A 24,630-nucleotide genomic window follows, 5' to 3' on the forward strand; every position below is an offset into this window, starting at 1 on the left:
AGGGATTACTGTATATTTATTACAAAAGTAAAGTTGTGTTACTCAGTGGGCTTTTTTAGTATTTGTTGCATTTAAAAATGTGTTTTTTTCAGGGGACGAGAGGTGGTTTGAGAAAGAAAAAGTGAGAGAAAACAGGCATCGAGGAGGAAAGTGAAAAGGCAGAACAAGTTGAGCTGGAGGCCACACTTCAAACAGGGACGTTTGTTTTCTGACAGAGATCGTGAACGTGGATTCATAGAACCGGAGTGGGGTGCTCTCTGACATTGAGCAACATGTGCCTCATCTGTTAAAAAAATATATATATGACCTAATTAATTTCCCAGGAATAGTTAAAGGGCCAAGGAGGAAATCAAAACTCAAGGATGGGTTGGGTGTTCGGGTAAACAAAAAGCAAACTTTACTATTTGAGGTTTAATCACTGTTCCCAGCAGGAAGTTTTTTCTTTCTCTTGCGAGGGTATTTTAAGAACCTTCTCTCATGAGAATCTAGGATTTCTAACAGCAAGTTATGCACTGTGTTTTGAAGAAAACCACCAGACTTTAAAGGAGAACTGCACACATATTTCTTTGCCTTTTCTGTGCATTATAACACGAGAAAATGAGTTTCTAGCTTACAATGCTGGAGCCTATCCCAGCTGACTCTTGGGCAAGAGGCGGGGTACACCCTGGACTGGTCGCCAGCCAATCACAAGGCACATAGTATAGATAAACAACCATTCACACTCCCATAGAGTCACCAATGATGAGTCTTCGCCCATCTGTGACATCACAAAGAAACTGTTTAACCACACCTTTTCAAACCGAGCATTTTGAGAAATCCCAAACTTTTTTGAGGGCTCACTTCCAAATGTGTAATGATGAAAATCACAAGCAAAGACACACAAAAACTCTTCTTGGTAGTTCGTACTTTAGGAAGTGTAACATTTCCTCAGCTTCTTATTCCGTAAGTGCTCTGTCCAGGTGCAAAAAATGTATCTTATTTGGTTGTAATGTGTTAAATGCTTTAAATATAAATAAGATAATCAAGGGATGATAAAGGGGACATTCATTCATTTTCTACCGCTTTTCCTCACGAGGGTCGCGGGAGGTGCTGGAGCCTATCCCAGCTCTCTTTGGGCGAGAGGCAGGATACACCCGGGATTGGTCGCCAGCCAATCACAGGGCACATATAGACAAACAACCATTCACACTCACATTCATATGGACAATTTGGAGTCGCTAATTAACCTAGCATGTTTTTGGAATGTGGGAGGAAACCGCAGCACCCGGAGAAAACCCACGCATGCACGGGGAGAACATGCAAACTCCACACAGAGATGACCAAGGGTGGAATTGAACCCTGGTCTCCTAGCTGTGAGGTCTGCACGCTAACCACTCGACCGCCGTGCCGCCCTAAAGGGGACATATTATGCTCAGTTTTCGACCCTCTGTATTGAGTTGTGGTCTCCTGTAGAGCAGCTACACACAATAACCCACACAGAAAACCTTTTTGATTTTGCAGAATCAGCACCTTTTCAAGCTGTATTTCCTTTCATTTGTGTTTCCTGCCAAAACGGTCTGTTTTAATTCATTCCACCCACGGCCCGCCTCCATGCATACCTAATCCACTGTGATTGGTCACACGCTCAAAGTGCTTCCTAACTATGAACCATATAAGGAACTTCGCCTCTCTGTGACATCAAAAATAAACTGTTTTACCACGCCTTTTCAAACTGAGCATTTTGAGAAATCCTAACTTCTTTGAGGGCTCACTTCCAAATTATCTGAAACTTTGGCATCTTTTCACACGAGAATACAACATTCTCGGTCAGTTATAGGTCAGAAAAGTGGAAAAAGTCATATAATTTGAATAAATCTGATTGAAATGTCCAAGAAATAATGTTAAAAACCTTAACTTCCGTTGCAGTGGCTCTTCCCTCCAAAGAGGAGCAAACAAGTGATACGTTTGGTTCTCAGATGAACATGTACTACAAGTGTTCACAACATCACAAGATGAAATGTACATGTTAGAGGACATTTAAAGCTTTTAAATATTTAAGTGTACAGAATGCAAGAGAAAAGTGAGTATCACATGAAATGATAGTATACCTGATGTTCTACAATGAGCAGAAACAACCCATACATGGACATAATTGACATTCTAAAGGCTCTTTTTGGTGGACTACAGCGCAAACAAAGTCGAGCAGGCTGTGAAGCAGCCAGCACTTTTGTTCCGAAGCTGCTCAGGATTCTCCAAGTGTGGCTTGGCCTTCGCCGTTGACTCCACAACTCACACACTCTCAATAGCAAACAACTTAGGCTTATAATAGTGAACTTTTTTCTCCGCTTCTTTTGTGTGTAATTATTCCAAAATACCCGAGCCTGCATTATCCACCCACTAAGGGGGCTCCAGAAGGGGTGACTGGTGTGAGCATCATCACTAGCATGTTAATTATTTACTCTAAATGGTCTTTATTTAATTAGAAAAAACACATAGACAATCATTACCTTCAAGTTGCTGTGTGTGTGTGTGTGTGTTTGAAGGACAAGTGAGACAGGGAATGTTGAAGATGGATGGAGAGATTCACACAGGCCAGTGGATGGAGTGATGGAGAGGGGCCCACATGCCGTGACACAGACGACGGTTTGTGTTTTGTCGGTGGACCAGAGAAGATGTGCTCTCAATGAAGCCAGTTCCACCAATGGTGTCCTGCTTTATCTTTGCGCCGCATGTGTGTGTGTGTGTTTGTGAGGCCTCACTGTATTCTTTTACAAAATGAAAATTGCCATTTTAAAAATAAAATAACCAATAACATGTTTTGGTTTTTAGTCAGCGTGTGCGAGAAGTCTAATTTAAAAAAAAAAAGAGATCCTCTCCATCAGTACAGCATGTGCCTCCATAGAAATGTTCATTTAGCTTGCCAAGAGCTCCCTCTTGTGGTTGTGGTTTTCTTTTACACTGACTCCTATTGTTACTTCTTATTATACCGTTATTACTATTTCATTACACTATTATTATAACTATAGTACAGATATTACTCTATTGGCTTTGTTGAAAATATTCTCCCATTTTAACTAGTGATTATTTAATGTCCGCCATGGTGTTGTGGGTAGCGTTATGGACTAACGTTTGTGTGGTGCCTCGGGTTCGAATCTCCACTATCTGCTGTGGTGACTCTGTAATCAGGAAAAAGCCGAAACAAACTTATCACAAGGTATTATGTGGAAGAAAATACTGTCAATATAACATATACATTTATATATACATTTTCACAGCTTTGGGTTATAATGGTACAATGAGGTCAATCAAGTTAATTCATTCATTCATTTTCTACCGCTTATCCTCACGTGGGTCGCCATGATCCTAGAGCAGGGGTGCTCATTAAGTCGATCGCGAGCTACCGGTCGATCGCGGAGGTGGTACTGGTCGATCGCTGGTCGATCGCGGCGTGACATTAAAAAAATATCATCCCAGCATCAATGCCGTCACTTGATTGATATACAGGGCAGCCATTCAGATGACAACTGAATGTTGCCCTTCGGGCGACCAATCAAATCAAACGACGTCTCTAAGTGCAGCAGAACTTACGATGTCAGCCTATCATCCATCGCCGTTACTTGATTGACATACAGGACAACCAGTCAGATGACAACTGAATTTTGACCTTTAGGTCACCGCTCATGCGTAAACAACGATGCAAAGTGCTAAGCTAGTCGGGCGAATTGCGAGATTTTAAGCCCTCGCTAAAGTTTATGGTCACTAAAATGAGTGAAGGAGCTGGACCAAGTAAAAAGGCAAAAACTGGACCAAGTAAAAAGGCAAAAAACATATCACTTCCATACGGATATGGAATATTATACGGATATTATGATACGGATATTATCCATGACTGATAAACATTTGGAAGTGTGCTTGAGGCTGGCTATCAGCAGCTACTGTCCGGACTATGCATCCCTGGCTGGTTCAATTCAGTGCAAGTCATCAAAGTAAACTCAGGTAATTACAAAAAAATTTAATAGTTAATTATGTGTGTTTTGCAATATTGGCTCATTTGGTTATGTAAGGTACATCAACATACATTGTACGTACAAATAATCCTCAATACATTTGAAAATAAATAGATGTTTTGCATTTTTGTAGTGGGTAGATCATTTTGACTCGGTCATTTTAAAAGTAGCTCGCATGCTGAAAAAGTGTGAGCACCCCTGTCCTAGAGTCTATACCAGCTGTCATCGGTGGAGAGGCGGGGTACACCCCGGACTGGTCAAACAAGTTCTTTATCGAAAGGTATGTGATTAGCTCACATGTTGGTTGGAGAAACAACTTACACTACATACTGTATATGAAGCTTTCTTTCATTTTCCATAACAACTATCTTGTATTTACATTGTATTGTATTTTATTAACAATTATTTTGATCTTTTTGTAACAGCAAATGATTACAGTCTGTTTGGTTACATCAGAGGAAATGACATCACTCACAACAATTCGCGCAAATGAACCAGCATTTCTAGTAGCATTACTTCGCCGAGCACAATGAAGCTTAACTTCTCTTGTACCGTGTTCTGTGCTTTTCTATTGATTAATTCCTTCAGGATGGGTGTCAATGAAACCTGCGGTGAGTGATAAGAGCTGCTCTATCTGATCGTGAGGAACCAGTTTGTGTTAACTTTTAACGTTTGAAAATTGTCCACATACTTAACCTTCCTCTTGTGTTAGCTTCCTGGTATCATGTCTTATGTTAACGGGTCGGTTTTGACCAGTGGATTAAATCAGCTATAAAATACACTAAAAACATTTTGCTTCTCATCTCTTGGTTACCTTCTTAGGCTTCCTCAGCCATGAAAATGTTGGTTTTAATACTTTTGCTGTGGGCATGGAGGCCTTTTTTTGTCACTAAACCCCTCGATTTCAAGCAGAACAGGTCCAGATCTTGGTTCACTGTACTTCTTGCCATTCTTTCCATGATCCAAATTGTAAATGTGAAATGAGCCAATCAAATGAGTGAATTCACCTCACATGTTTGGACATAGTTTTTCTGCTGGTATACAGGAAAAGCGGTCAAAATGAGAATCCCCTGAAGCTTACATGATGAGAAAAGGAGCTGGTTGTCATTGTGTTGGCTAATTGTACACTTATGATTTCAGTTTTGGCTCAAAATATTGCTTTATAGTCATATTATTACAACCGGGTCAAAACCAACCCTAACAATACAGTGGTCATAATTTCAACCAGACCATTTCAAAATGTAGTAAAAATTATTTTTTTGGTTTTATTTTGTTGAAATAGAGTTTCCTGACAAAGTCAAAAAGCCTTGATGCAATAAACAAATGTTATGTAATTCTTTTTATGCATTAAATTGTAAAACAGGTGTGGTGCTGGCCCTAACACAAGAGGTTTTGTTTGTTAAATTTGGTTTAACAAACAACTGCATGTAATTAACGTATACGAGCGTTTATGAAACGCCAAAATTTGGAACACTCTTAATCGTGCATTAACCATTACAGACACATACAAGTTTTGTTAAAATTTTAGGAATGCCCTGTTTAATCACCAATGACAATGCAGGCTACACCTGGACCTGGACTAACATGTTTGTCTTTATAGTACAATCTAAAATGCACTGCAACAACAATAAGACCAATGAAGGCTACAAGCTCTCCAATGGATGTAAACCGGAGTACAGAGACAACGTCAACCACGTAGTAGAGGTTTATCAAAAGGTATTTTGAATTCTTATCTTTTGACTGTTGTCCTTTTTTTTTTTTTTTTTTTGAAATCTGGCACATTTGAAGCGATCCTTACAACTTACAACAAATGTGATTTAACTCATGTTTCATTGAAACATTTACATTCAAATGAAAAAATGTGCTTGTTTCCTAGGGAGAACCTATCGGCTGGTACATAAATAATACTCATTACTGGAAAGACACAGTGGCAAGAATGGACTACGACGTTACTGTGCTAAAAACCTGCACAAACACAACAATCAAGTGCAAGCTTGACAATGTGGAAAGTTCTTAATCAATTTCACTCAGTTTTTACATGTGAAATGTGTATGACAGCAAATCTCATTTTCCATTTTCTCATCTCATTTTCTATTTTTAGATCTGTACGGACTATATAATGATCGGTAAGATGGAAAGAATCGCTCTCTTTTTTTTTTAGTTGAACCTCTCTAAGAATCTCTTACATGTCTGTAGCATACTAATTACTTATTTGATTTACTGTTCGCTAAGAATTTGGTCAGTTGTCAGTTGTATTAAAATCTGTAGACATCATCATGCCCTACGTGTCATGGAAATGAATCTGTTAGCTTAATGTCCGGGCTGCACGGTAGTCGAGTGGTTAGTGTGCAGACCTCACAGCTAGGAAACCCGGGTTCAATTCCACCCTCGGCCATCTCTGTGTGGAGTTTGCATGTTCTCCCTGTACATGCGTGGGTTTTCTCCGGGTATTCCGGTTTCCTCCCACATTCCAAAAAACATGCTAGGTTAATTGGCGACTCCATATTGTCCATAGGTATGAATGTGAGTGTGAATGGTTGTTCCAACATATGTGCCCTGTGATTGGCTGGCGACCAGTCCAGGGTGTACCCCGCCTCTCGCCCGAAGACAGCTGGGATAGGCTCCAGCACCCCCCGCGACCCTCGTGAGGATAAGCAGTAGAAAATGAATGAATGAATGAGCTTAATGTCCACTATAAAATAAGCAAGCAGAGTGTTAGCATGTTGTGGTAGCCTATATCTCACCACTTTATTTAATGTTTCGCATGTATTATTAAATTAGTTGTCCCTCCCCAATTTAACAGACGTGATGACAAATGAGCCAGCAACTACCCTGGATCCCCACAACGTCACCCATCCCTTGACCACTTATGAAGGTGAGCAAGACATGTTCCGTGACATGCCACTTAGTATCAGCGCAGTGTTGGAATTGCATCATCCGATTACTTCATCTATCCATCCATCCATTTACTATGCCGCTTGTCCTCACTCGGGGCGTGGGGGTATGCTGGAGCTATGCAGCGTACACCTACACATATAGACAAACAACCATTCACACTCAATTCATACCAATGGACAATTTGGAGTCGCCAATTAACCTAACATGCATTTTTTTGGAATGTGGGAGGAAACCCAGGCATGCACAGGAAGAACATTCAAACTCCACACTCCCGATTTGAACCCACGTCTCCTGACGGTGTGGCCAACATGCTAACCACTCAATCACCGTTGAGAGAGAGAAAACGAAACACAAATAATTTTACCACATAATGATTCCATTTCAATGTATAAGTGCATCTATAAATGTTACAGATATTTGGCAATTTTACAATAAAAATTACGGTGATGCTGTAAAAGATGGCCTTAAGCACATGTGTTATGTTCTATTGCATCAAATAGTGAATTGCATACTACAGTACTGTATGTAGACCCAGACTTAGTAGCAGTAAATACAATATTAGACTGGTAGAATAGCATATATAACAGCAATTTGTGATAACAGCAAGCCCGGGTCACAGAATTCCTGATGGCACCCCTGACTGTGTTACACTCATAATGTACACGACTATTTTTCTCTCAAACAGATCAGAGTGACAAACAACACAACAACACCGGAATGATCGTTGGCAGTAAGACACTTGACTTGTTTTTTGACTTGTACTTTTCTTTGTAGCCTCCAAATGCAAATTGTGTAAAACAGCACATCATATTCCCAAGCATGCTGTGTAAGGCACTGGCAAAAACAAAGCCAACAGAATAACATCCATCCATTCATTCATTCATTCATTCATTGTCTGTGCCGCTTAATCCTCATTAGGGTCATGGGGTTATGCTGGATCCAGCTGACTTTAAAGTTTTTGTTTTGTTAAGACAAAGTAGATGTTAGCGTCAAAGTAAGTGTGTCCGAATCATGTGCATTTTAGCTAGCTTGTATTAACTCATTTTCTCATGTTATAATGCACAGAAAAGGGACTGATGAAGAAGAAGGTATGATGGGCAAAATTAAAAAAAAAAAAGTGCAGTTTCCCTTTGAAGACGCACTGTCAAACGATACCGATGCATGTCTCCATCATCAACGAATCAAAAAATGTATGGCTGATTCTTACCAATACACCATAGTCGAAACATTGGCTTGTTAAATCGGATATGCCATTGCATCTGTTATAATACTAAAAAGGCAGTAGCGGTATTGTTATTGTAGGAGCTAACACTAAAGAACTACTATACCGGCATAGTGACACAGTGCGCTCACAACGTCTCAGGCCACTACCAATAGGAAACGTTAGCTACCAGATTTGCTACTGTATTGGTAATGGTAATGCTAGGTTATAAATCATGCCATGTTTATAAGTTTATAGTAAAACATTGTGGCAATGAGTTGAAAAGTTAGTCAACTAATGGATACTAGCGATCTTCTTCTTTCTCTTTTGGCTTTTCCCTTCAGGGGTCGCCACAGCAAATCAACCGCCTCCATCCAAACCCTGTCTCTCTCATACAAACTACCCTCATGTCCTCCTTCACTACATCCATAAACCTCCTCTTTGGCCTTCCTATACGCCTCCTGCCTTGCAACTCTAAACGTAGCATCCTTCTACCAAATATATTCATTATCTCTCCTCTCCAGTTTGGCCTCACTGACTTTATCTCCAAGGCCTCTAACATGTAATGTCCCTCTGATGTATTTTTTCCTGATCCTATCCATCCTGGTCACTCCCAATCTGAACAATAATGTTATCATATCTTCCCTTTATACATTCCCATATAGTATTAGCATTTGGGACCAGACATGGGACTAGACATGAGGTGAAAGATGTCTTTATTTTATATTTTGACTCTAGTTTGGAAATTATAATGTTATGGTTTGGAAATAAAAGGCTGTGATTTGCTTGGCGAGTTCCATTGTGTTTGGAAATTTGTTACTCTTCGTGGAAGGTTGCTGATAGCATCTACAATATGTTTTGTTGACTTTGTGCCACAGTTGTGATTGGTGTCCCGGTTATCGCGGGAATTGCCGTGATTTTGTGGCGTTACTGCAATCCGAGGTGAGGTGACGTCAAAACTAAGATTTCTCCTTCCACTTGATTGTCAAGATGACACAATGTCTTTTCTTTTGTATGGCAGAAAGCAGAATTGTGGTGCAACAGTTCCAGACTGTCTTCATCTGCTAAACAAATATCGGTGAGATCACATTCTCATATGTTTTGTTATTTCATCTAAAACTGGTTTGTTAATCGTTAACAGCCAGGGGCAACAGTGTGACGATCAACAGTGTGATGATCGCAATAAAGAGCAAGATGACAGGTTGCCTTTTCCACTCAACAATTACATTTCAATTAATATATTTGCATTTGTACAACAATTTCAGATAGTTTTATTTTTAATTAAAAATATCTGGTAATGGTAATGGTTTTATTTCATCTGAACATGCATCAGATAGAGTGCATCACATAATCATAAAGGAGTAGGAAGAAGCAAAGCTTATTAAATCCTACCCCTCCATCTGGTACTTTTACAATCAATAACTGTTACATTTGTTCACTTCCTGCTTTCCATAATACAGTTTTTTTTTTTAAATAATGCACCTCGTACCGAAGTACGACCATCCAATGACATAATGTGTACCATAGTAAGTGTCAATATAGTGATATGTATAGCACATCATGACTGGTTCAAGACTCTTCATCCTTGTATTTAGCAAACATCAACTGCTTGTTAGGGCTCGAGCACTGACCAGTGCGAAAGCCCTATTGTAATCGTAATGTTTATTATTAGGGCTCGAGCACTGACCAGTGCGAAAGCCCTATTGTAATCGTTCCGTTTCTTTTTATTATTATTATTATTCTTCTCCGCCTTTGAGCGCCATTTTGAGGGCCTGAACATGCCCAAAAACTCACCAAATTTGGCGAGCGCATCAGGTCTGGCGAAAAATTTGATATTTTATGGGTTTCAAATATAATGTTCCAAAATTGGCTCTCTAGCGCCACCTTGAAATTTAAAAAAAATTGGCCCCCGCCACCAGTTTCACCGATCGTCACGAAACTTGGTGGAGACGTCTATCGTGACAGGACGGACCAAAAAGTCTCAAGAACCCATATTGCAAAACGAACAGGAAGTCGGCCATTTTGGATGGCGTCGGCCTTTTTCGGGCAAGAAGTTGGGGTCGTATCTCGACGAACTCCTCCTAGGGGGTTTGACCGAATGAGTCCGTTGTTGCATCAATGGACACTAGACGGATGGCCGACGTTAAATTGCGAAGGATTTTGGGATATTCCATACGATGTGGGCGTGGCACGCCCCCAAATTTTGCCCTTTTTCATCTGTCCGGGCCTTGCACGCTGAGCGTAACTGTAGACGTGAATAACTTGGCTCCACGTGGTCAGATCTTCATCATACTTGGTACATGTGATCATGGCCCCGCCCCGAAGGTCCCCGTAGGTCACTTCCTGATTTCGTCGCAGCGCCACCTATTGGCGACAGGCTAAAGGCGTGTCATCTACATGAGGCCTTTTCTGGCAGGAGATTCATCAGATGAACACCGAGGTCACAAGGTCACTGCCTGACAGCCTGGTGAAGCCTGTTGATGGACCATGATGCAGGAAAAGCGCACGTGGTGGGCGTGGCCTGGCGGCGAATGCTCAGGCCTCGCCGTTTACAAAGAAAGGGTCATCATTCGCCCGCAGAAGGTCGCATGTGCTTGAAAACTCATAAGGGGGGGCAGATTCCAGGCCTGAGGGCCCTGGTGGGGCCCCCATTTGAAACCAAGCCAAATTGACTCACTAGCGCCACCTACAAGTTTTAAAATAATTATCCCTCGCCTCCCGTTGCACGTATGGGCATGATTTTCGGAGGAGACATCACTCGTGACAGGACGCACAAAAAAGTCTCAAGAACCCATGTTCAAAAACCAACAGGAAGTCGGCCATTTTAGGTGGCGGCGGCCATTTGGGGGAGGATGTAGGGGTCGTATCTCGATGAACTCCTCCTAGGGGGTTTGACCGAATGAGTCCGTTGTAGCATCAACGGACACTAGACGGATGGCCCACGTTAAATTGCGAAGGATTTTGGGCTGCTACTTAGGATGTGGGCGTGGCACGCCACCAAACCTTTACTTTAACCTTAACTTTTACCTTATCTGGCCCTGCCTGGTGTCTGGCCTTGCCTTGAAGCAATGTACATCAAAGTCAATACACAGTTTGACTGACAGACTGATGATGTCAGTTGATGGACTGTGATGTGTGTAAAGCACATGTGGTGGGCGTGGCCACGGCGAATGGTCAGCCTTCGCCATTGACCATCGAAGGCTCATATTTTGCCCGCAGAAGGTCACAGGCTGCTGAACTCTTACACGTAAGGTCATAATCCAGGCCTGAGCGCCCTGGTGGTGCTCCCATGTGACACCAATCTAAATTGACACACTAGCGCCACCTAGAAGTTTCAATTCATTATCCCTCGCCACCCGTTGCACATATCACTATGATTTTCGGTGGAGACGTCTATCATGACAGGACGCACCTAACGCTCCAGAAACCATGTTCAAAACACAGCGCCACCAACTGGTGGAAATGTATATATGCCGTAACTTCCTGATTCATGGTCAGATTGTCTTGAATTTTTTTTTTGGTGTGTTGGGTCAATCTCTGGTCTGTTATACTGTGTGTATATAGACTGTATAGCGCCACCAATTGGTGGAAATGTATATCAGCTGTAACTTCCTTCCACATGGTCGGATAGTCTCTAAATTTTTTTTTGGTCGGTCGGGTCACCCTCCACTCTTTGAATCTGCGTGTCCATAGACTCTATAGCGCCACCAACTGGTGGAAATGTATATCTGCTGTAACTTCCTCCCACATGGTCGGATCTGCCCGAATTTTTTTCCGGTGGTTCGGGGTACCCTCTGGTCTATGACAGTGTGTGTACATACGCTATAGCGCCACCAACTGGTAGAAATGTATATCAGCTGTAACTTCCTTCCACATGGTCGGATCGGCCCCAAATTTTTTCTGGTGGTTTGGGGTACCCTCTGGTCTATGACTGTGTGTGTACATAGACTCTATAGCGCCACCAACTGGTGAAAATGTATATCTGCCGTAACTTCCTTCCACATGGTCGGATCGGTCCCAAATTTTTTCTGGTGGTTTGGGGTACCGTTTGGTCTATGACTGTGTGTGTACATAGACTCTATAGCGCCACCAACTGGTGGAAATGTATATTGCCTTAACTTCCTTCCACATGGTCGGATAGTCTCTAAATTTTTTTTTGGTCGGTCGGGTCACCCTCCACTCTTTGAATCTGCGTGTCCATAGACTCTATAGCGCCACCAACTGGTGGAAATGTATATCTGCCGTAACTTCCTCCCACATGGTCGGATCTGCCCGAATTTTTTTCCGGTGGTTCGGGGTACCCTCTGGTCTATGACAGTGTGTGTACATACGCTATAGCGCCACCAACTGGTGGAAATGTATATCAGTGTAACTTCCTTCCGCACGTTCGGATCGGCACCTAATTTTTTCTGGTGGTTCGGGGTACCCTCCGGTCCGTTACCGTGTGGGCGCATAGACTGTATAGCGCCACCCACAGGCGGAAACGTATATCCGCCGCAAGTACCTACCGCACGGTCCGATCGTCGCGAATTTTCTTATGGCGGTTCGGGGCGTCGGACGGGACGTGACCGCGCACCCGCCTCGCCGCCGGCGTCGCCCCCTCCTGGCGGAAAATTGCAAGTGCCGTAACTCCCTTACCGCTTATCCCCTCGCCACAGTTTTTCGAACGGCGCGTCCGCGCGCCCGTCCGGACACGCGCGCGCCCCCGACCCGCGCGTACCCCCGACCCGCGCATTCCCCCGACCGCGTCGGGGTGCTCGAGCCCGCTCATCACTGCTTGCAGTTTTAATTATTATTATTATTATTATTCTGACGAAATGACGGCCTTTTTGAGGGCCTGAACATGCCCGAAAACTCACCAAATTTGGCGAGCACATCAGGTCTGGCGAAAAATTTGATATTTTATGGGTTTCAAATACAATGTCCCAAAATTGGCTCTCTAGCGCCACCTTGAATTTTAAAAAAAATTAGCCCCCGCCACCAGTTTCACCGATCGTCACGAAACTTGGTGGAGACGTCTATCGTGACAGGACGGACCAAAAAGTCTCAAGAACCCATATTGGAAAACAAACAGGAAGTCGGCCATTTTGGATGGCGCCGGCCTTTTTCGGGCCAGAAGTTGGGGTCGTATCTCGACGAACTCCTCCTAGGGGGTTTGACCGAATGAGTCCGTTGTTGCATCAACGGACACTAGACGGATGGCCGACGTTAAATTGCGAAGGATTTTGGGATATTCTATACGATGTGGGCGTGGCACTCCCCCAAATTTTGCCCTTTTTCATCTGTCCGGGCCTTGCACGCTGAGCGTAACTGTAGACGTGAATAACTTGGCTCCACGTGGTCAGATCTTCATCATACTTGGTACATGTGATCATGGCCCCGCCCCGAAGGTCCCCGTAGGTCACTTCCTGATTTCGTCGCAGCGCCACCTATCGGCGACAGGCTAAAGGCGTGTCATCTACATGAGGCCTTTTCTGGCAGGAGATTCATCAGATGAACACCGAGGTCACAAGGTCACTGCCTGACAGCCTGGTGAAGCCTGTTGATGGACCATGATGCAGGAAAAGCGCACGTGGTGGGCGTGGCCTGGCGGCGAATGCTCAGGCCTCGCCGTTTACAAAGAAAGGGTCATCATTCGCCCGCAGAAGGTCGCATGTGCTTGAAAACTCATAAGGGGGGGCAGATTCCAGGCCTGAGGGCCCTGGTTGGGCCCCCATTTGAAACCAAGCCAAATTGACTCACTAGCGCCACCTACAAGTTTTAAAATAATTATCCCTCGCCTCCCGTTGCACGTATGGGCATGATTTTCAGAGGAGACATCACTCGTGACAGGACGCACAAAAAAGTCTCAAGAACCCATGTTCAAAAACCAACAGGAAGTCGGCCATTTTAGGTGGCGGCGGCCATTTGGGGGAGGATGTAGGGGTCGTATCTCGACGAACTCCTCCTAGAGGGTTTGACCGAATGAGTCCGTTGTAGCATCAACGGACACTAGACGGATGGCCCACGTTAAATTGCGAAGGATTTTGGGCTGCTACTTAGGATGTGGGCGTGGCACGCCACCAAACTTTTACTTTAACCTTAACTTTTACCTTATCTGGCCCTGCCTGGTGTCTGGCCTTGCCTTGAAGCAATGTACATCAAAGTCAATACACAGTTTGACTGACAGACTGATGATGTCAGTTGATGGACTATGATGTGTGTAAAGCACATGTGGTGGGCGTGGCCACGGCGAATGGTCAGCCTTCGCCATTGACCATCGAAGGCTCATATTTCGCCCGCAGAAGGTCACAGGCTGCTGAAATCTTACACGTAAGGTCAGAATCCAGGCCTGAGCGCCCTGGTGGTGCTCCCATGTGACACCTATCTAAATTGACACACTAGCGCCACCTAGAAGTTTCAATTCATTATCCCTCGCCACCCGTTGCACGTATCACTATGATTTTTGGTGGAGAAGTCTATCATGACATGACGCACCTAACGCTCCAGAACCCATGTTCAAAACACAGCGCCACCAACTGGTGGAAATGTATATCTGCCGTAACTTCCTTACGCATGGTCGGATCGTCTCCTAATTTTTTTGGGTGGGTTCGGTCACCCTCCAGTCTGTAACTGTGTGTGTATATGGACTCTATAGCGCCACCAACTGGTGGAAATGTATATCTGCCATAACTTCCTGATTCATGGTCAGATTGTCTTGAATTTTTTTTTGGTGTGTTGGGTCAATCTCTGGTCTGTTATACTGTGTGTACATAGACTGTATAGCACCACCTATTGGTGGCAATGTATATCAGCTGTAACTTCCTTCCACATGGTCGCATCGGCCCCAAATTTTTTCTGGTGGTTTGGGGTACCCTCTGGTCTATGATTGTGTGTGTACATAGACTGTATAGCGCCACCAACTGGTGGAAATGTATATCTGCCGTAACTTTCTCCCACATGGTCGGATCTGCCCGAATTTTTTTTTGGTGGTTCAGGGTACCCTCTGGTCTATGACAATGTATGTACATACGCTATAGCGCCTCCAACAGGTGGAAATGTAAATCAGCTGTTACTTCCTTCTACATGGTCGGATCAGTCCCAAATTTTTTCTGGTGGTTCGGGGTACCCTCTGGTCTATGACTGTGTGTATACATAGACTCTATAGCGCCACCAACTGGTGGAAATGTATATAGCCGTAACTTCCTTCCACATGGTCGGATCGTCTCTAAATTTTTTTTGGTCGGTCGGGTCACCCTCCACTCTTTGGATCTGCGTGTCCATAGACTCTATAGCGCCACCAACTGGTGGAAATGTATATCTGCCGTAACTTCCTCCCACATGGTCGGATCTGCCCGAATTTTTTTCTGGTGGTTCGGGGTACCCTCTGGTCTATGACAGTGTGTGTGCATACGCTATAGCGCCACCAACTGGTGGAAATGTATATCAGCCGTAACTTCCTTCCGCACGGTCGGATCCGCACCTAATTTTTTCTGGTGGTTTGGGTTACCCTCCGGTCCGTTACCATGTGGGCGCATAGACTGTATAGCGCCACCAACAGGCGGAAACGTAGATCCGCCACAAGTACCTACCGCACGGTCCGATCGTTGCGAATTTTTTTATGGCGGTTCGGGACGTCGGACGGGACGTGACGTGACCGCGCACCCGCCTCACCACCGGCGTCGCCCCCTCCTGGCGGGAATTTGTAAATGCCGTAACTCCCTTACCGCTTATCCGATCGCCGCGGTTTTTCGTACGGCGCGTCCGCACGCCCGTCCGGTCGCGCGCGCGCCCCCGACCCGCGCGCACCCCCGACCCGCGCGAACCCCCGACCGCGTCGGGGTGCTCGAGCCCGCTCATCACTGCTCGCAGTTTTAATTATTATTATTATTATTATTATTATTATTATTCTGCCGATTCGACGGCCCTTTTGAGGGCCTGAACATGCCCGAAAACTCACCAAATTTTGCAAGCGCGTCAGGTCTGCCGAAAATTGCGATCTGGTGGGGGTCCCGAAAACAATGTTCCAAAATTGACTCTCTAGCGCCACCTTTTATTTTTGAAAAAATTGGCCCCCGACACCAGTTTCACCTATCGTCACGAAACTTTGTGGAGACGTCTATCGTGACAGGACGGACCAAAAAGTCTCAAGAACCCATATTGTAAAACGAACAGGAAGTCGGCCATTTTGGATGGCGCCGGCCTTTTTCGGGCCAGAAGTTGGGGTCGTATCTCGACGAACTCCTCCTAGGGGGTTTGACCGAATGAGTCCGTTGTTGCATCAACGGACACTAGACGGCTGGCCGACGTTAAATTGCGAAGGATTTTGGGATATTCCATACGATGTGGGCGTGGCACGCCCCCAAATTTTGCCCTTTTTCATCTGCCCGGGCCTTGCACGCTGAGCGTAACTGTAGACGTGAATAACTTGCCTCCACGTGGTCAGATCTTCATCATACTTGGTACATGTGATCATGGCCCCGCCCCGAAGGTCCCCGTAGGTCACTTCCTGATTTCGTCGCAGCGCCACCTATTGGCGACAGGCTAAAGGCGTGTCATCTACATGAGGCCTTTTCTGGCAGGAGATTCATCAGATGAACACCGAGGTCACAAGGTCACTGCCTGACAGCCTGGTGAAGCCTGTTGATGGACCATGATGCAGGAAAAGCGCACGTGGTGGGCGTGGCCTGGCGGCGAATGCTCAGGCCTCGCCGTTTAAGAAGAAAGGGTCATCATTCCCCCGCAGAAGGTCGCATGTGCTTGAAAACTCATAAGGGGGGGCAGATTCCAAGCCTGAGGGCCCTGGTGGGGCCCCCATTTGAAACCAAGCCAAATTGACTCACTAGCGCCACCTACAAGTTTTAAAATAATTATCCCTCTCCTCCCGTTGCACGTATGGGCATGATTTTCGGAGGAGACATCACTCGTGACAGGACGCACAAAAAAGTCTCAAGAACCCATGTTCAAAAACCAACAGGAAGTCCGCCATTTTAGGTGGCGGCGGCCATTTGGGGGAGGATGTAGGGGTCGTATCTCGACGAACTCCTCCTAGGGGGTTTGACCGAATGAGTCCGTTGTAGCATCAACGGACACTAGACGGACGGCCCACGTTAAATTGCGAAGGATTTTGGGCTGCTACTTAGGATGTGGGCGTGGCACGCCACCAAACTTTTACTTTAACCTTAACTTTTACCTTATCTGGCCCTGCCTGGTGTCTGGCCTTGCCTTGAAGCAATGTACATCAAAGTCAATACACAGTTTGACCGACAGACTGATGATGTCATTCGATGGACTATGATGTGTGTAAAGCACATTTGGTGGGCGTGGCCACAGCGAATGGTCAGCCTTCGCCATTGACCATCGAAGGCTCATATTTTGCCCGCAGAAGGTCACAGGCTGCTGAAATCTTACACGTAAGGTCATAATCCAGGCCTGAGCGCCCTGGTGGTGCTCCCATGTGACACCAATCTAAATTGACACACTAGCGCCACCTAGAAGTTTCAATTCATTATCCCTCGCCACCCGTTGCACGTATCACTATGATTTTCGGTGGAGACGTCTATCATGACAGGACGCACCTAACGCTCCAGAACCCATGTTCAAAACACAGCGCCACCAACTGGTGGAAAAGTATATCACCTGTAACTTCCTTCCACATGGTCGGATCTGCCCCAATTTTTTTCTGGTGGTTTAGGGTACCCTGCGGTCTATGACTGTGTGTGTACATAGACTCGATAGCGCCACCAACTGGTGAAAATGTATATCTGCCGTAACTTCATCCCACTTGGTCCGATCTGCCCGAATTTTTTTCTGGTGGTTTGGGGTACCCTCTGCTCTATGACAGTGTGTGTGCATACACTATAGCGCCACCAACTGGTGGAAATGTATATCAGCTGTAACTTCCTTCCACATGGTCGCATCGGCCCCAAATTTTTTCTGGTGGTTTGGGGTACCCTCTGGTCTATGACTGTGTGTGTACATAGACTGTATAGCGCCACCAACTGATGGAAATGTATATCTGCCCTAACTTTCTCCCACATGGTTGGATCTGCCCGAATTTTTTTCTGGTGGTTCGGGGTACCCTCTGGTCTATGACAGTGTGTACATACGCTATAGCGCCTCCAACTGGTGGAAATGTATAACAGCTGTAACTTCCTTCCACATGGTCGGATCAGTCCCAAATTTTTTCTGGTGGTTCGGGGTACCCTCTGGTCTCTGACTGTGTGTATACATAGACTCTATAGCGCCACCAACTGGTGAAAATGTATGTCTGCCGTAACTTCCTCCCACATGGTCGGATCTGCCCGAATTTTTTTCTGGTGGTTCGGGGTACCCTCCGGTCCGTTACCGTGTGGGCGCATAGACTGTATAGCGCCACCCACAGGCGGAAACGTATATCCGCCGCAAGTACCTACCGCATGGTCCGATCGTCGCAAATTTTTTTATGGCGGTTCGGGGCGCCGGACGGGACGTGACCGTGCACCAGCCTCGCCGCCGGCGTCGCCCCCTCCGGGCGGAAAATTGCAAGTGCCGTAACTCCCTTACCGCTTATCCCATCGTTGCGGTTTTTCGTACGGTGCGTCCGCGCGCCCGTCCGAACACGCGCGCGCCCTCGACCCGCGTGTACCCCCGACCCGCGCGTACCCCCGACCGCGTCGGGGTGCTCGAGCCCGCTCATCACTGCTTGCAGTTTTAATATTGTTTCTTGAATTGGCTCATCGTTGTGCATTGTTTGAGGGTCTTACTCAATCCATTCCATAGTTTGATTCCACATACTGAAATGCTATGGCTTTTTAACGTAGTCCTAGCATATAAGTGTTTCAAATGTACTTCTTCCCTGAGATCATATTTCTCCTCTCTTGTAGAGAAATATTAGATGCCATTTTTAGGTAATTGGTTATTTTTAGCCTTATGCATTATTTCAGCTGTTTGAAAATTAACTATATCAGCAAGTTTAAGCATTTGTGATTTTAGAAATAAGGAGTTAGTATGTTCTCTGTAGTCGGCATTGTGAATTATCCTTACTGACCTTTTTTGCAGTACATTTAGCGAGTGAAGATTGCTTTTATAGTTATTAGCCCATATTTCCACACAATAAGTAAGATATGGTAGAACCAGAGAGCAATAAAGAGTGTGGAGTGATTTCTGATTGAGAACAAGTTTTGCTTTGTTCAATATTGAAATATTTCTGGATAGTAAGATTACAGCCTTGGATAATATTTTTTGTGTGGTATTTTCAGTGTACTGATAAGGTACCAAAAATTGAATGTAAATTAAATACAAATATTTGTCATGATTCTTTTTAGTGACGTAAGTCAAAAAAGCACAGTGGCGCAAAAGTACTCGCAGATTATCCACAATCAAAATGATTAGATGCAGAAGGTGGATGATATTTTGGAAATGTACCATCACATGAATTAATTCTCTAAGACTTGGTGGCTGTTTATTGTCATCCAGGAATGCAAGAACCTCTGAGGATGTCGGAACAGAGCGAACTCCTATGGTTCCTAGGTGAGTCCATTTTCTTTCTAGAAAACAGTGAGGTCAAGTTCGAGCTACTCATATGTTGCATTGACTCTGGTATCTCCATTTTTGGCTTTTGTGTCTGTAGACCTGGTCACAAACAATTGGAAATGCAAAACAATGTTCATTGAATGTACATTGAAACGGCGCATTCTGCAATAGTAAGTAGAAGTCCATCTTTTTTTTTCTTTTGAGTTAATTAATTTTTCCCATTGGTGTCTGCCTATCTACATTTTTTTTTTAATTTCTCTCTGTTGAAACAGTACTGCTGTGGAATCAATATCTGGCATGAAGAACCAAAGAAAGAATATACACACGATAACATTAAATAATGACATGAATTAGGGTTGGGCGATCTATTTAGTGTATCGGTATATATTCTTCCAATGATCAGATACCAACTTAATCAATACATCTGATCTGATATCAATAGAATCAATTAATCAATAGAAATGATCAAATGTAAACAAGCCGATTTAATGACATAGCAACGCAGCGGATATACAAGATGAATGAAATGCTGCTAGAGGCTGCCATCCCTTCAGAAGAGTGATCCGCTTTCTTATCAATAAATACAATTATGTGGCCTAAGGGTTATGGCTTTTATACAAAACTCGGCTGAATTAAAAAAAAAAATTGTTTCGTATCGTGATACATGCCAAAAATATAATGATATAGAATACGGTCCATATCGCCCGATCGTTAGAAAATAATAAGTGAAAAAAAAAAGTGATAATTATAGGTTATCACATGGTTTGTCTGGTATCAGGCCAGGTATCATGCCCTCAAGCGTCAGTATCAGCCCAAGCGTCAGTATCAGCCCAAGGTCAATTGGGCAGCCAATTGATGACATAGCAACGCAGCGGATATACAAGATGAATGAAATGCTGCTAGAGGCTGCCATCCCTTCAGAAGAGTGATCCACTTTCTTATCAATAAATACAATTATGTGGCCTAAGGGTTATGGCTTTTATACAAAACTCGGCTGAATTTAAAAAAAATTTGGCAAATGGCAACAAACATCACAATTCGCCATCAAAGAAACCCGACCATTCTTGGCTCAGACTCCTCACATGTGCTGCTCTAAAATCAAAACCTGCCATCATCAAAATTCTTGCCCTCTTCCTTATTCATAATGTGAACAACTACAGAAAAAAAATCCAAATTGGGCATTACGGATAGGAACGGCAATATGACCACCTGCAGCATCTCATTTTGTAATAATGGAAAGAACAAGAGCACTGATGGATGCGGTGGACGCATACACAGATACACAGACACAGTATAATAATAATCATAATATATATATATATATTTATATCATATGTCGTATCGTGATATGTGCCAAAAATATAATGATATATGCTAAGGTCCATATGACCCGACCTTTAGAAAATAATAAGTGATAAGTCATACATTCACCTTTACATCATCAAATGGCAACAAACATCACAATTCGCCATCAAAAAAACCCCACCACTCTTGGCCCAGACTCCTCGTCAAAATTCTTGCCCTCTTCCTTATTCATAATGTGAACAACTACAGAAAAAAATCCAAATTGGGCATTACCGATAGGAACGCCAATATGACCACCTGCAGCATCTCATTTTGTAATAATGTAAATTCACCCAAGACAATACACCCAAGGTATGCGGTGGACGCATACACAGATGCATTATATACATAATATAATGTATAATACAGTAAACCTCGGATATATCGGATTCAATTGTTCCCACTGGTTTTGTCCGATATAAGCGAAATCCGTTATATGCGTATACCGGAAAATGTCCGTTTTACGCATATATCGGATTTATATCCGGTATATGCGTAAATCGGATTTTTTCCGTTATAAAAAGGCACTTCCTTGACTATGTTTCCAATGTACCTGGACTGGGCAATGAAAAGAGACGTAAGGTAATGAGAATTTAACTTTATTGGACTCTGAGCATATATATATATATATATATATATATATTATAAGTAATGATTATGAATAAATATTCCATATTCCATAATCTAATCTAATCTAATTTTCTCAGCTATATCTTGCTTGCTTAATGGCTTTTAGTGAAAGGGAACCATATAACACAAGTTAGTTGTAACTCATGCCATATATGGGCATGTGCATTTATAGGGATCGCAATACACACACTTGCATTACACCACATTAGGGAACCGCTTCTATAATCCTATGATATTAGTACAAAAGTGTTGTAGTTGTATTCGACATTCTGTATTGGTGCAGAACATATTGATGTTGATGTAACAAGATATGTATGTCATGTGATAATGTAACCAAACATTACAAGAATGTTAAATAACTGCAAAGGGAAAGGCTTCTTTGGACTCCTCCTACGGTGTTTTATTGGTGGTGTACACCATTGTCACCCAGAACTGCATTATGAATTGGACTACCCCATGTAATCTTCTGAGGAATGGAAAGAAGAAACCATTTACCATCGGACAAGCATGGACTATAAATTTACCACAACCTCACTGGCGAGTTAGGAGGAGAAGAATACAGTTTTCTCCCTGAACCATCTCGGGAGCAACTGAGAGACTGGAGAACTTCCGGAAGGACCTGAAGTTGGACCAGGATTAGGATTATGCATTTGCGGTGAAGTTTTACTTGTGGAACTATTTGCCTTAACCTCCGACATTAACTGGTGTCAGATTATGTGACTGTTCTTCTGATCCAGATATATGTGACGAGAGCTCATGTGTCATCTATCAGGCTAGTTTTACATGTATTTTTATTTCTTTATAGTTTTATTGCTTATACGCCCTTGCTATTCTATTAAACTCCTTTCCATTTTAACAAAAGAGTGTCACCCTGAGTCATGTGTGTTATGAAAGAGTAAGCAATTCAAGAAAAAATCCTTTCAATATATTCTAGTACAGGGCGGCACGGCGGTCTAGTGGTTAGTGCGCAGACCTCACAGCTAGGAGACCAGGGTTCAATTCCACCCTCGGCCATCTCTGTGTGGAGTTTGCATGTTCTCCCCGTGCGGTAGAAAATGAATGAATGAATATTCTGGTACTGTGTATTTAAAAGAATCAACAGGTCCCTCTGATCTGTGTCCTAATCAAGACCAACCAACTAACCAATCGGGGACACAGCTATAAATTAGAGAGTTCAGCAATGCATGTAGTGCGGCCACCTTTTAGGGTTGGGTATAGTTTGAATTTTAACAATTCTGATTCCGGTTCTTCATGATTCTTCGAGGCAGGGTCATACAAGTTTACATTAAATTAAGGATCGACGGATACATCGGCCGGCTATATATCGGGCCGATATTTGCGTTCTTTACTTGAATCGGTATTGGCCGATACGCGTGTGGGTTCACCGATATATTTTTCTGCCGCATGATTTACAGACAGGCATCCGCCAGGCAGCTATGTGTTGCCTGAGGACCCTGCAACACACGCAGCCGCGGCACCCCGCCGCCACATCACAACAAGGGTAGTTTTCGACTTTTTTTTAACGCGTCACACTGCGGAGGAGCAGCCATCACATTGATGCTAGATAATAGATAATACATGCAATAATAATACATGTTTTGCCTGGGTTGAATATTTACTTCTTTTAAAATTGATAATGCTGTTTAAATGTGTGTTCAGGGCTCTACATTAAAAACCAAAATGACTTGCCCATAGGGAATCCTTAAGGTGAGAACTACTTGCCCGAACTTGCCCCATGTAAAATGAAAAGACTGCCATAATGATATCATGCAATTTTTTGTGGCATCACATGAGAATGTCAAATAAATAAAATAATGAAATAAATAATACTTTACACATGGTAGTCGTAGTAAGCAGTGATATTTATAAGTTGTGCACCACAATGAAACATTATTGAATAGACACATTTGTGTACTAGTAAAGTGTTTTTAATCCAGAAAAAATGCTCAATGGTCAAACAATAATTTGTGAAGAAAAGGTGAGAAAAATCCACAGAGAAATGGAAGCGCTAGATTTTGTAGCTTGTGCAAAATCAGCATTTGGTATTGGATCTAATGGGTGGTGTTTCATTGTGACCACTTCAAATTGTTACAGCAATGTGATTCACTCACCTGTGCCATCATTTGATTTGCTAACCGCTAATAAAATACTTGTTTAGGAGGCACTGCTTCATCACTTTTTGCTGTTTCCTTCAGAATTAGACGACGTTGGCAGCGCCGCCATGACGGATGTTTTCGTAGTCAAACGATCGCTGATTGGTTGATCGCGAACAACGGGTGTGGGTAAAACGCGGACTGTGGATTACGGACCGCGGTCTAAATAAACGATTCTGATTGGTCCATTTCAAGATTTGCAAGGATTGGTTTGCAAATTACCACCGGAATTACTCAGTCCGTGTTTTACCAACACCCAACAAGAACCGCTTTAAAAAAACTATTGGCAGTATGGCATTCCAAAGTACACTTGCCCGACGGGAATATCGCTGATTGGATTTACTTGCCCGAATTTTGTTTTAACTTGCCCCGGGCCATCGGTACATCGTTATTGTCGAGCCCTGGTGTTTAAGAAAGCTGAATCCTGCTGTGTTCAGTGTTTACATTTCAATAAATATTTGTTTAAACTTGAGACCTGTAATATTTGCTATCATTGTCATTTTTCATATAAAATGCAGGAGCAAAAGCAGTATCGGCCAAAATATCGGCCCAAGTAAAATCGGCCATCGGCTAAGGGTGATGGAAAAAAATCGGTATCGGCATCGGCCCCAAAAAAAACATATCGGTCGATCCCTAGTTTAAATTAAGGATCGACGGACACATCGGCCGGCTACATATCAGGCCGATATTTGCGTTCTTTACTTGAATCGGTATCGGCCGATACGTGTGTGGGTTTGCCAATATATTTTTCTGCCGCATGATTTACAGACAGGCATCCACCGGGCAGCTATGTGTTGCCTGAGGACCCTGCAACACACATCATATCATATCGGCCAAAATATCGGCCCGAGCAAAATCGGCCATTGGCTAAGGGTGATGGAAAAAAATCGGTATCGGCATCGGCTGGAAAAAAAAACATATCGGT

The 24,630-nt window shown here is 43.6% G+C and overlaps 2 protein-coding genes across 9 annotated transcripts in view; one reads left to right on the forward strand and one right to left on the reverse strand.

The window, feature by feature from the left end:
- LOC131103024 (uncharacterized) overlaps nucleotides 1-24,630 on the reverse strand; it is a 78,071-nt gene that overhangs the window by 44,888 nt on the left and 8,553 nt on the right. The window lies entirely within an intron of this gene.
- Nucleotides 4,303-23,041, forward strand: LOC131103026 (uncharacterized). Of its 3 annotated transcripts, XM_058048854.1 has the most exons (12): nucleotides 4,303-4,597; nucleotides 5,587-5,702; nucleotides 5,863-5,988; nucleotides 6,088-6,112; nucleotides 6,790-6,861; nucleotides 7,570-7,614; nucleotides 8,964-9,027; nucleotides 9,107-9,163; nucleotides 9,227-9,286; nucleotides 19,522-19,575; nucleotides 19,676-19,748; nucleotides 19,851-23,040. In XM_058048854.1, the coding sequence occupies exons 1-11, from the start codon at nucleotides 4,516-4,518 to the stop codon at nucleotides 19,716-19,718; spliced, it is 744 nt and encodes a 247-aa protein (XP_057904837.1). In that variant the 5' UTR covers nucleotides 4,303-4,515; the 3' UTR covers nucleotides 19,719-19,748; nucleotides 19,851-23,040. The 3 variants fall into 3 exon arrangements, with proteins under 3 accessions (XP_057904837.1, XP_057904838.1, XP_057904839.1); XM_058048855.1 differs by lacking the exon at nucleotides 9,227-9,286 and having other exon boundaries at nucleotides 5,863-5,990; nucleotides 6,087-6,112; nucleotides 19,851-23,041; XM_058048856.1 differs by lacking the exon at nucleotides 6,790-6,861 and having other exon boundaries at nucleotides 5,863-5,990; nucleotides 6,087-6,112; nucleotides 19,851-23,041.

The sequence above is a fragment of the Doryrhamphus excisus genome, chromosome 15 (assembly GCF_030265055.1).
Source record: "Doryrhamphus excisus isolate RoL2022-K1 chromosome 15, RoL_Dexc_1.0, whole genome shotgun sequence".
NCBI classification, from domain to species: Eukaryota; Metazoa; Chordata; class Actinopteri; order Syngnathiformes; family Syngnathidae; genus Doryrhamphus; species Doryrhamphus excisus.

Bases quoted from the DNA above. Each gene is read 5' to 3' on its own strand.
- LOC131103026 (XM_058048854.1), top strand. From the start codon at position 4,516: ATGAAGCTTAACTTCTCTTGTACCGTGTTCTGTGCTTTTCTATTGATT. The intron at 4,598-5,586 runs GTGAGTGATAAG...TTGTCTTTATAG, and splicing joins GGGTGTCAATGAAACCTGCG to TACAATCTAAAATGCACTGC. The intron at 6,113-6,789 runs GTAAGATGGAAA...CCAATTTAACAG, and splicing joins TACGGACTATATAATGATCG to ACGTGATGACAAATGAGCCA.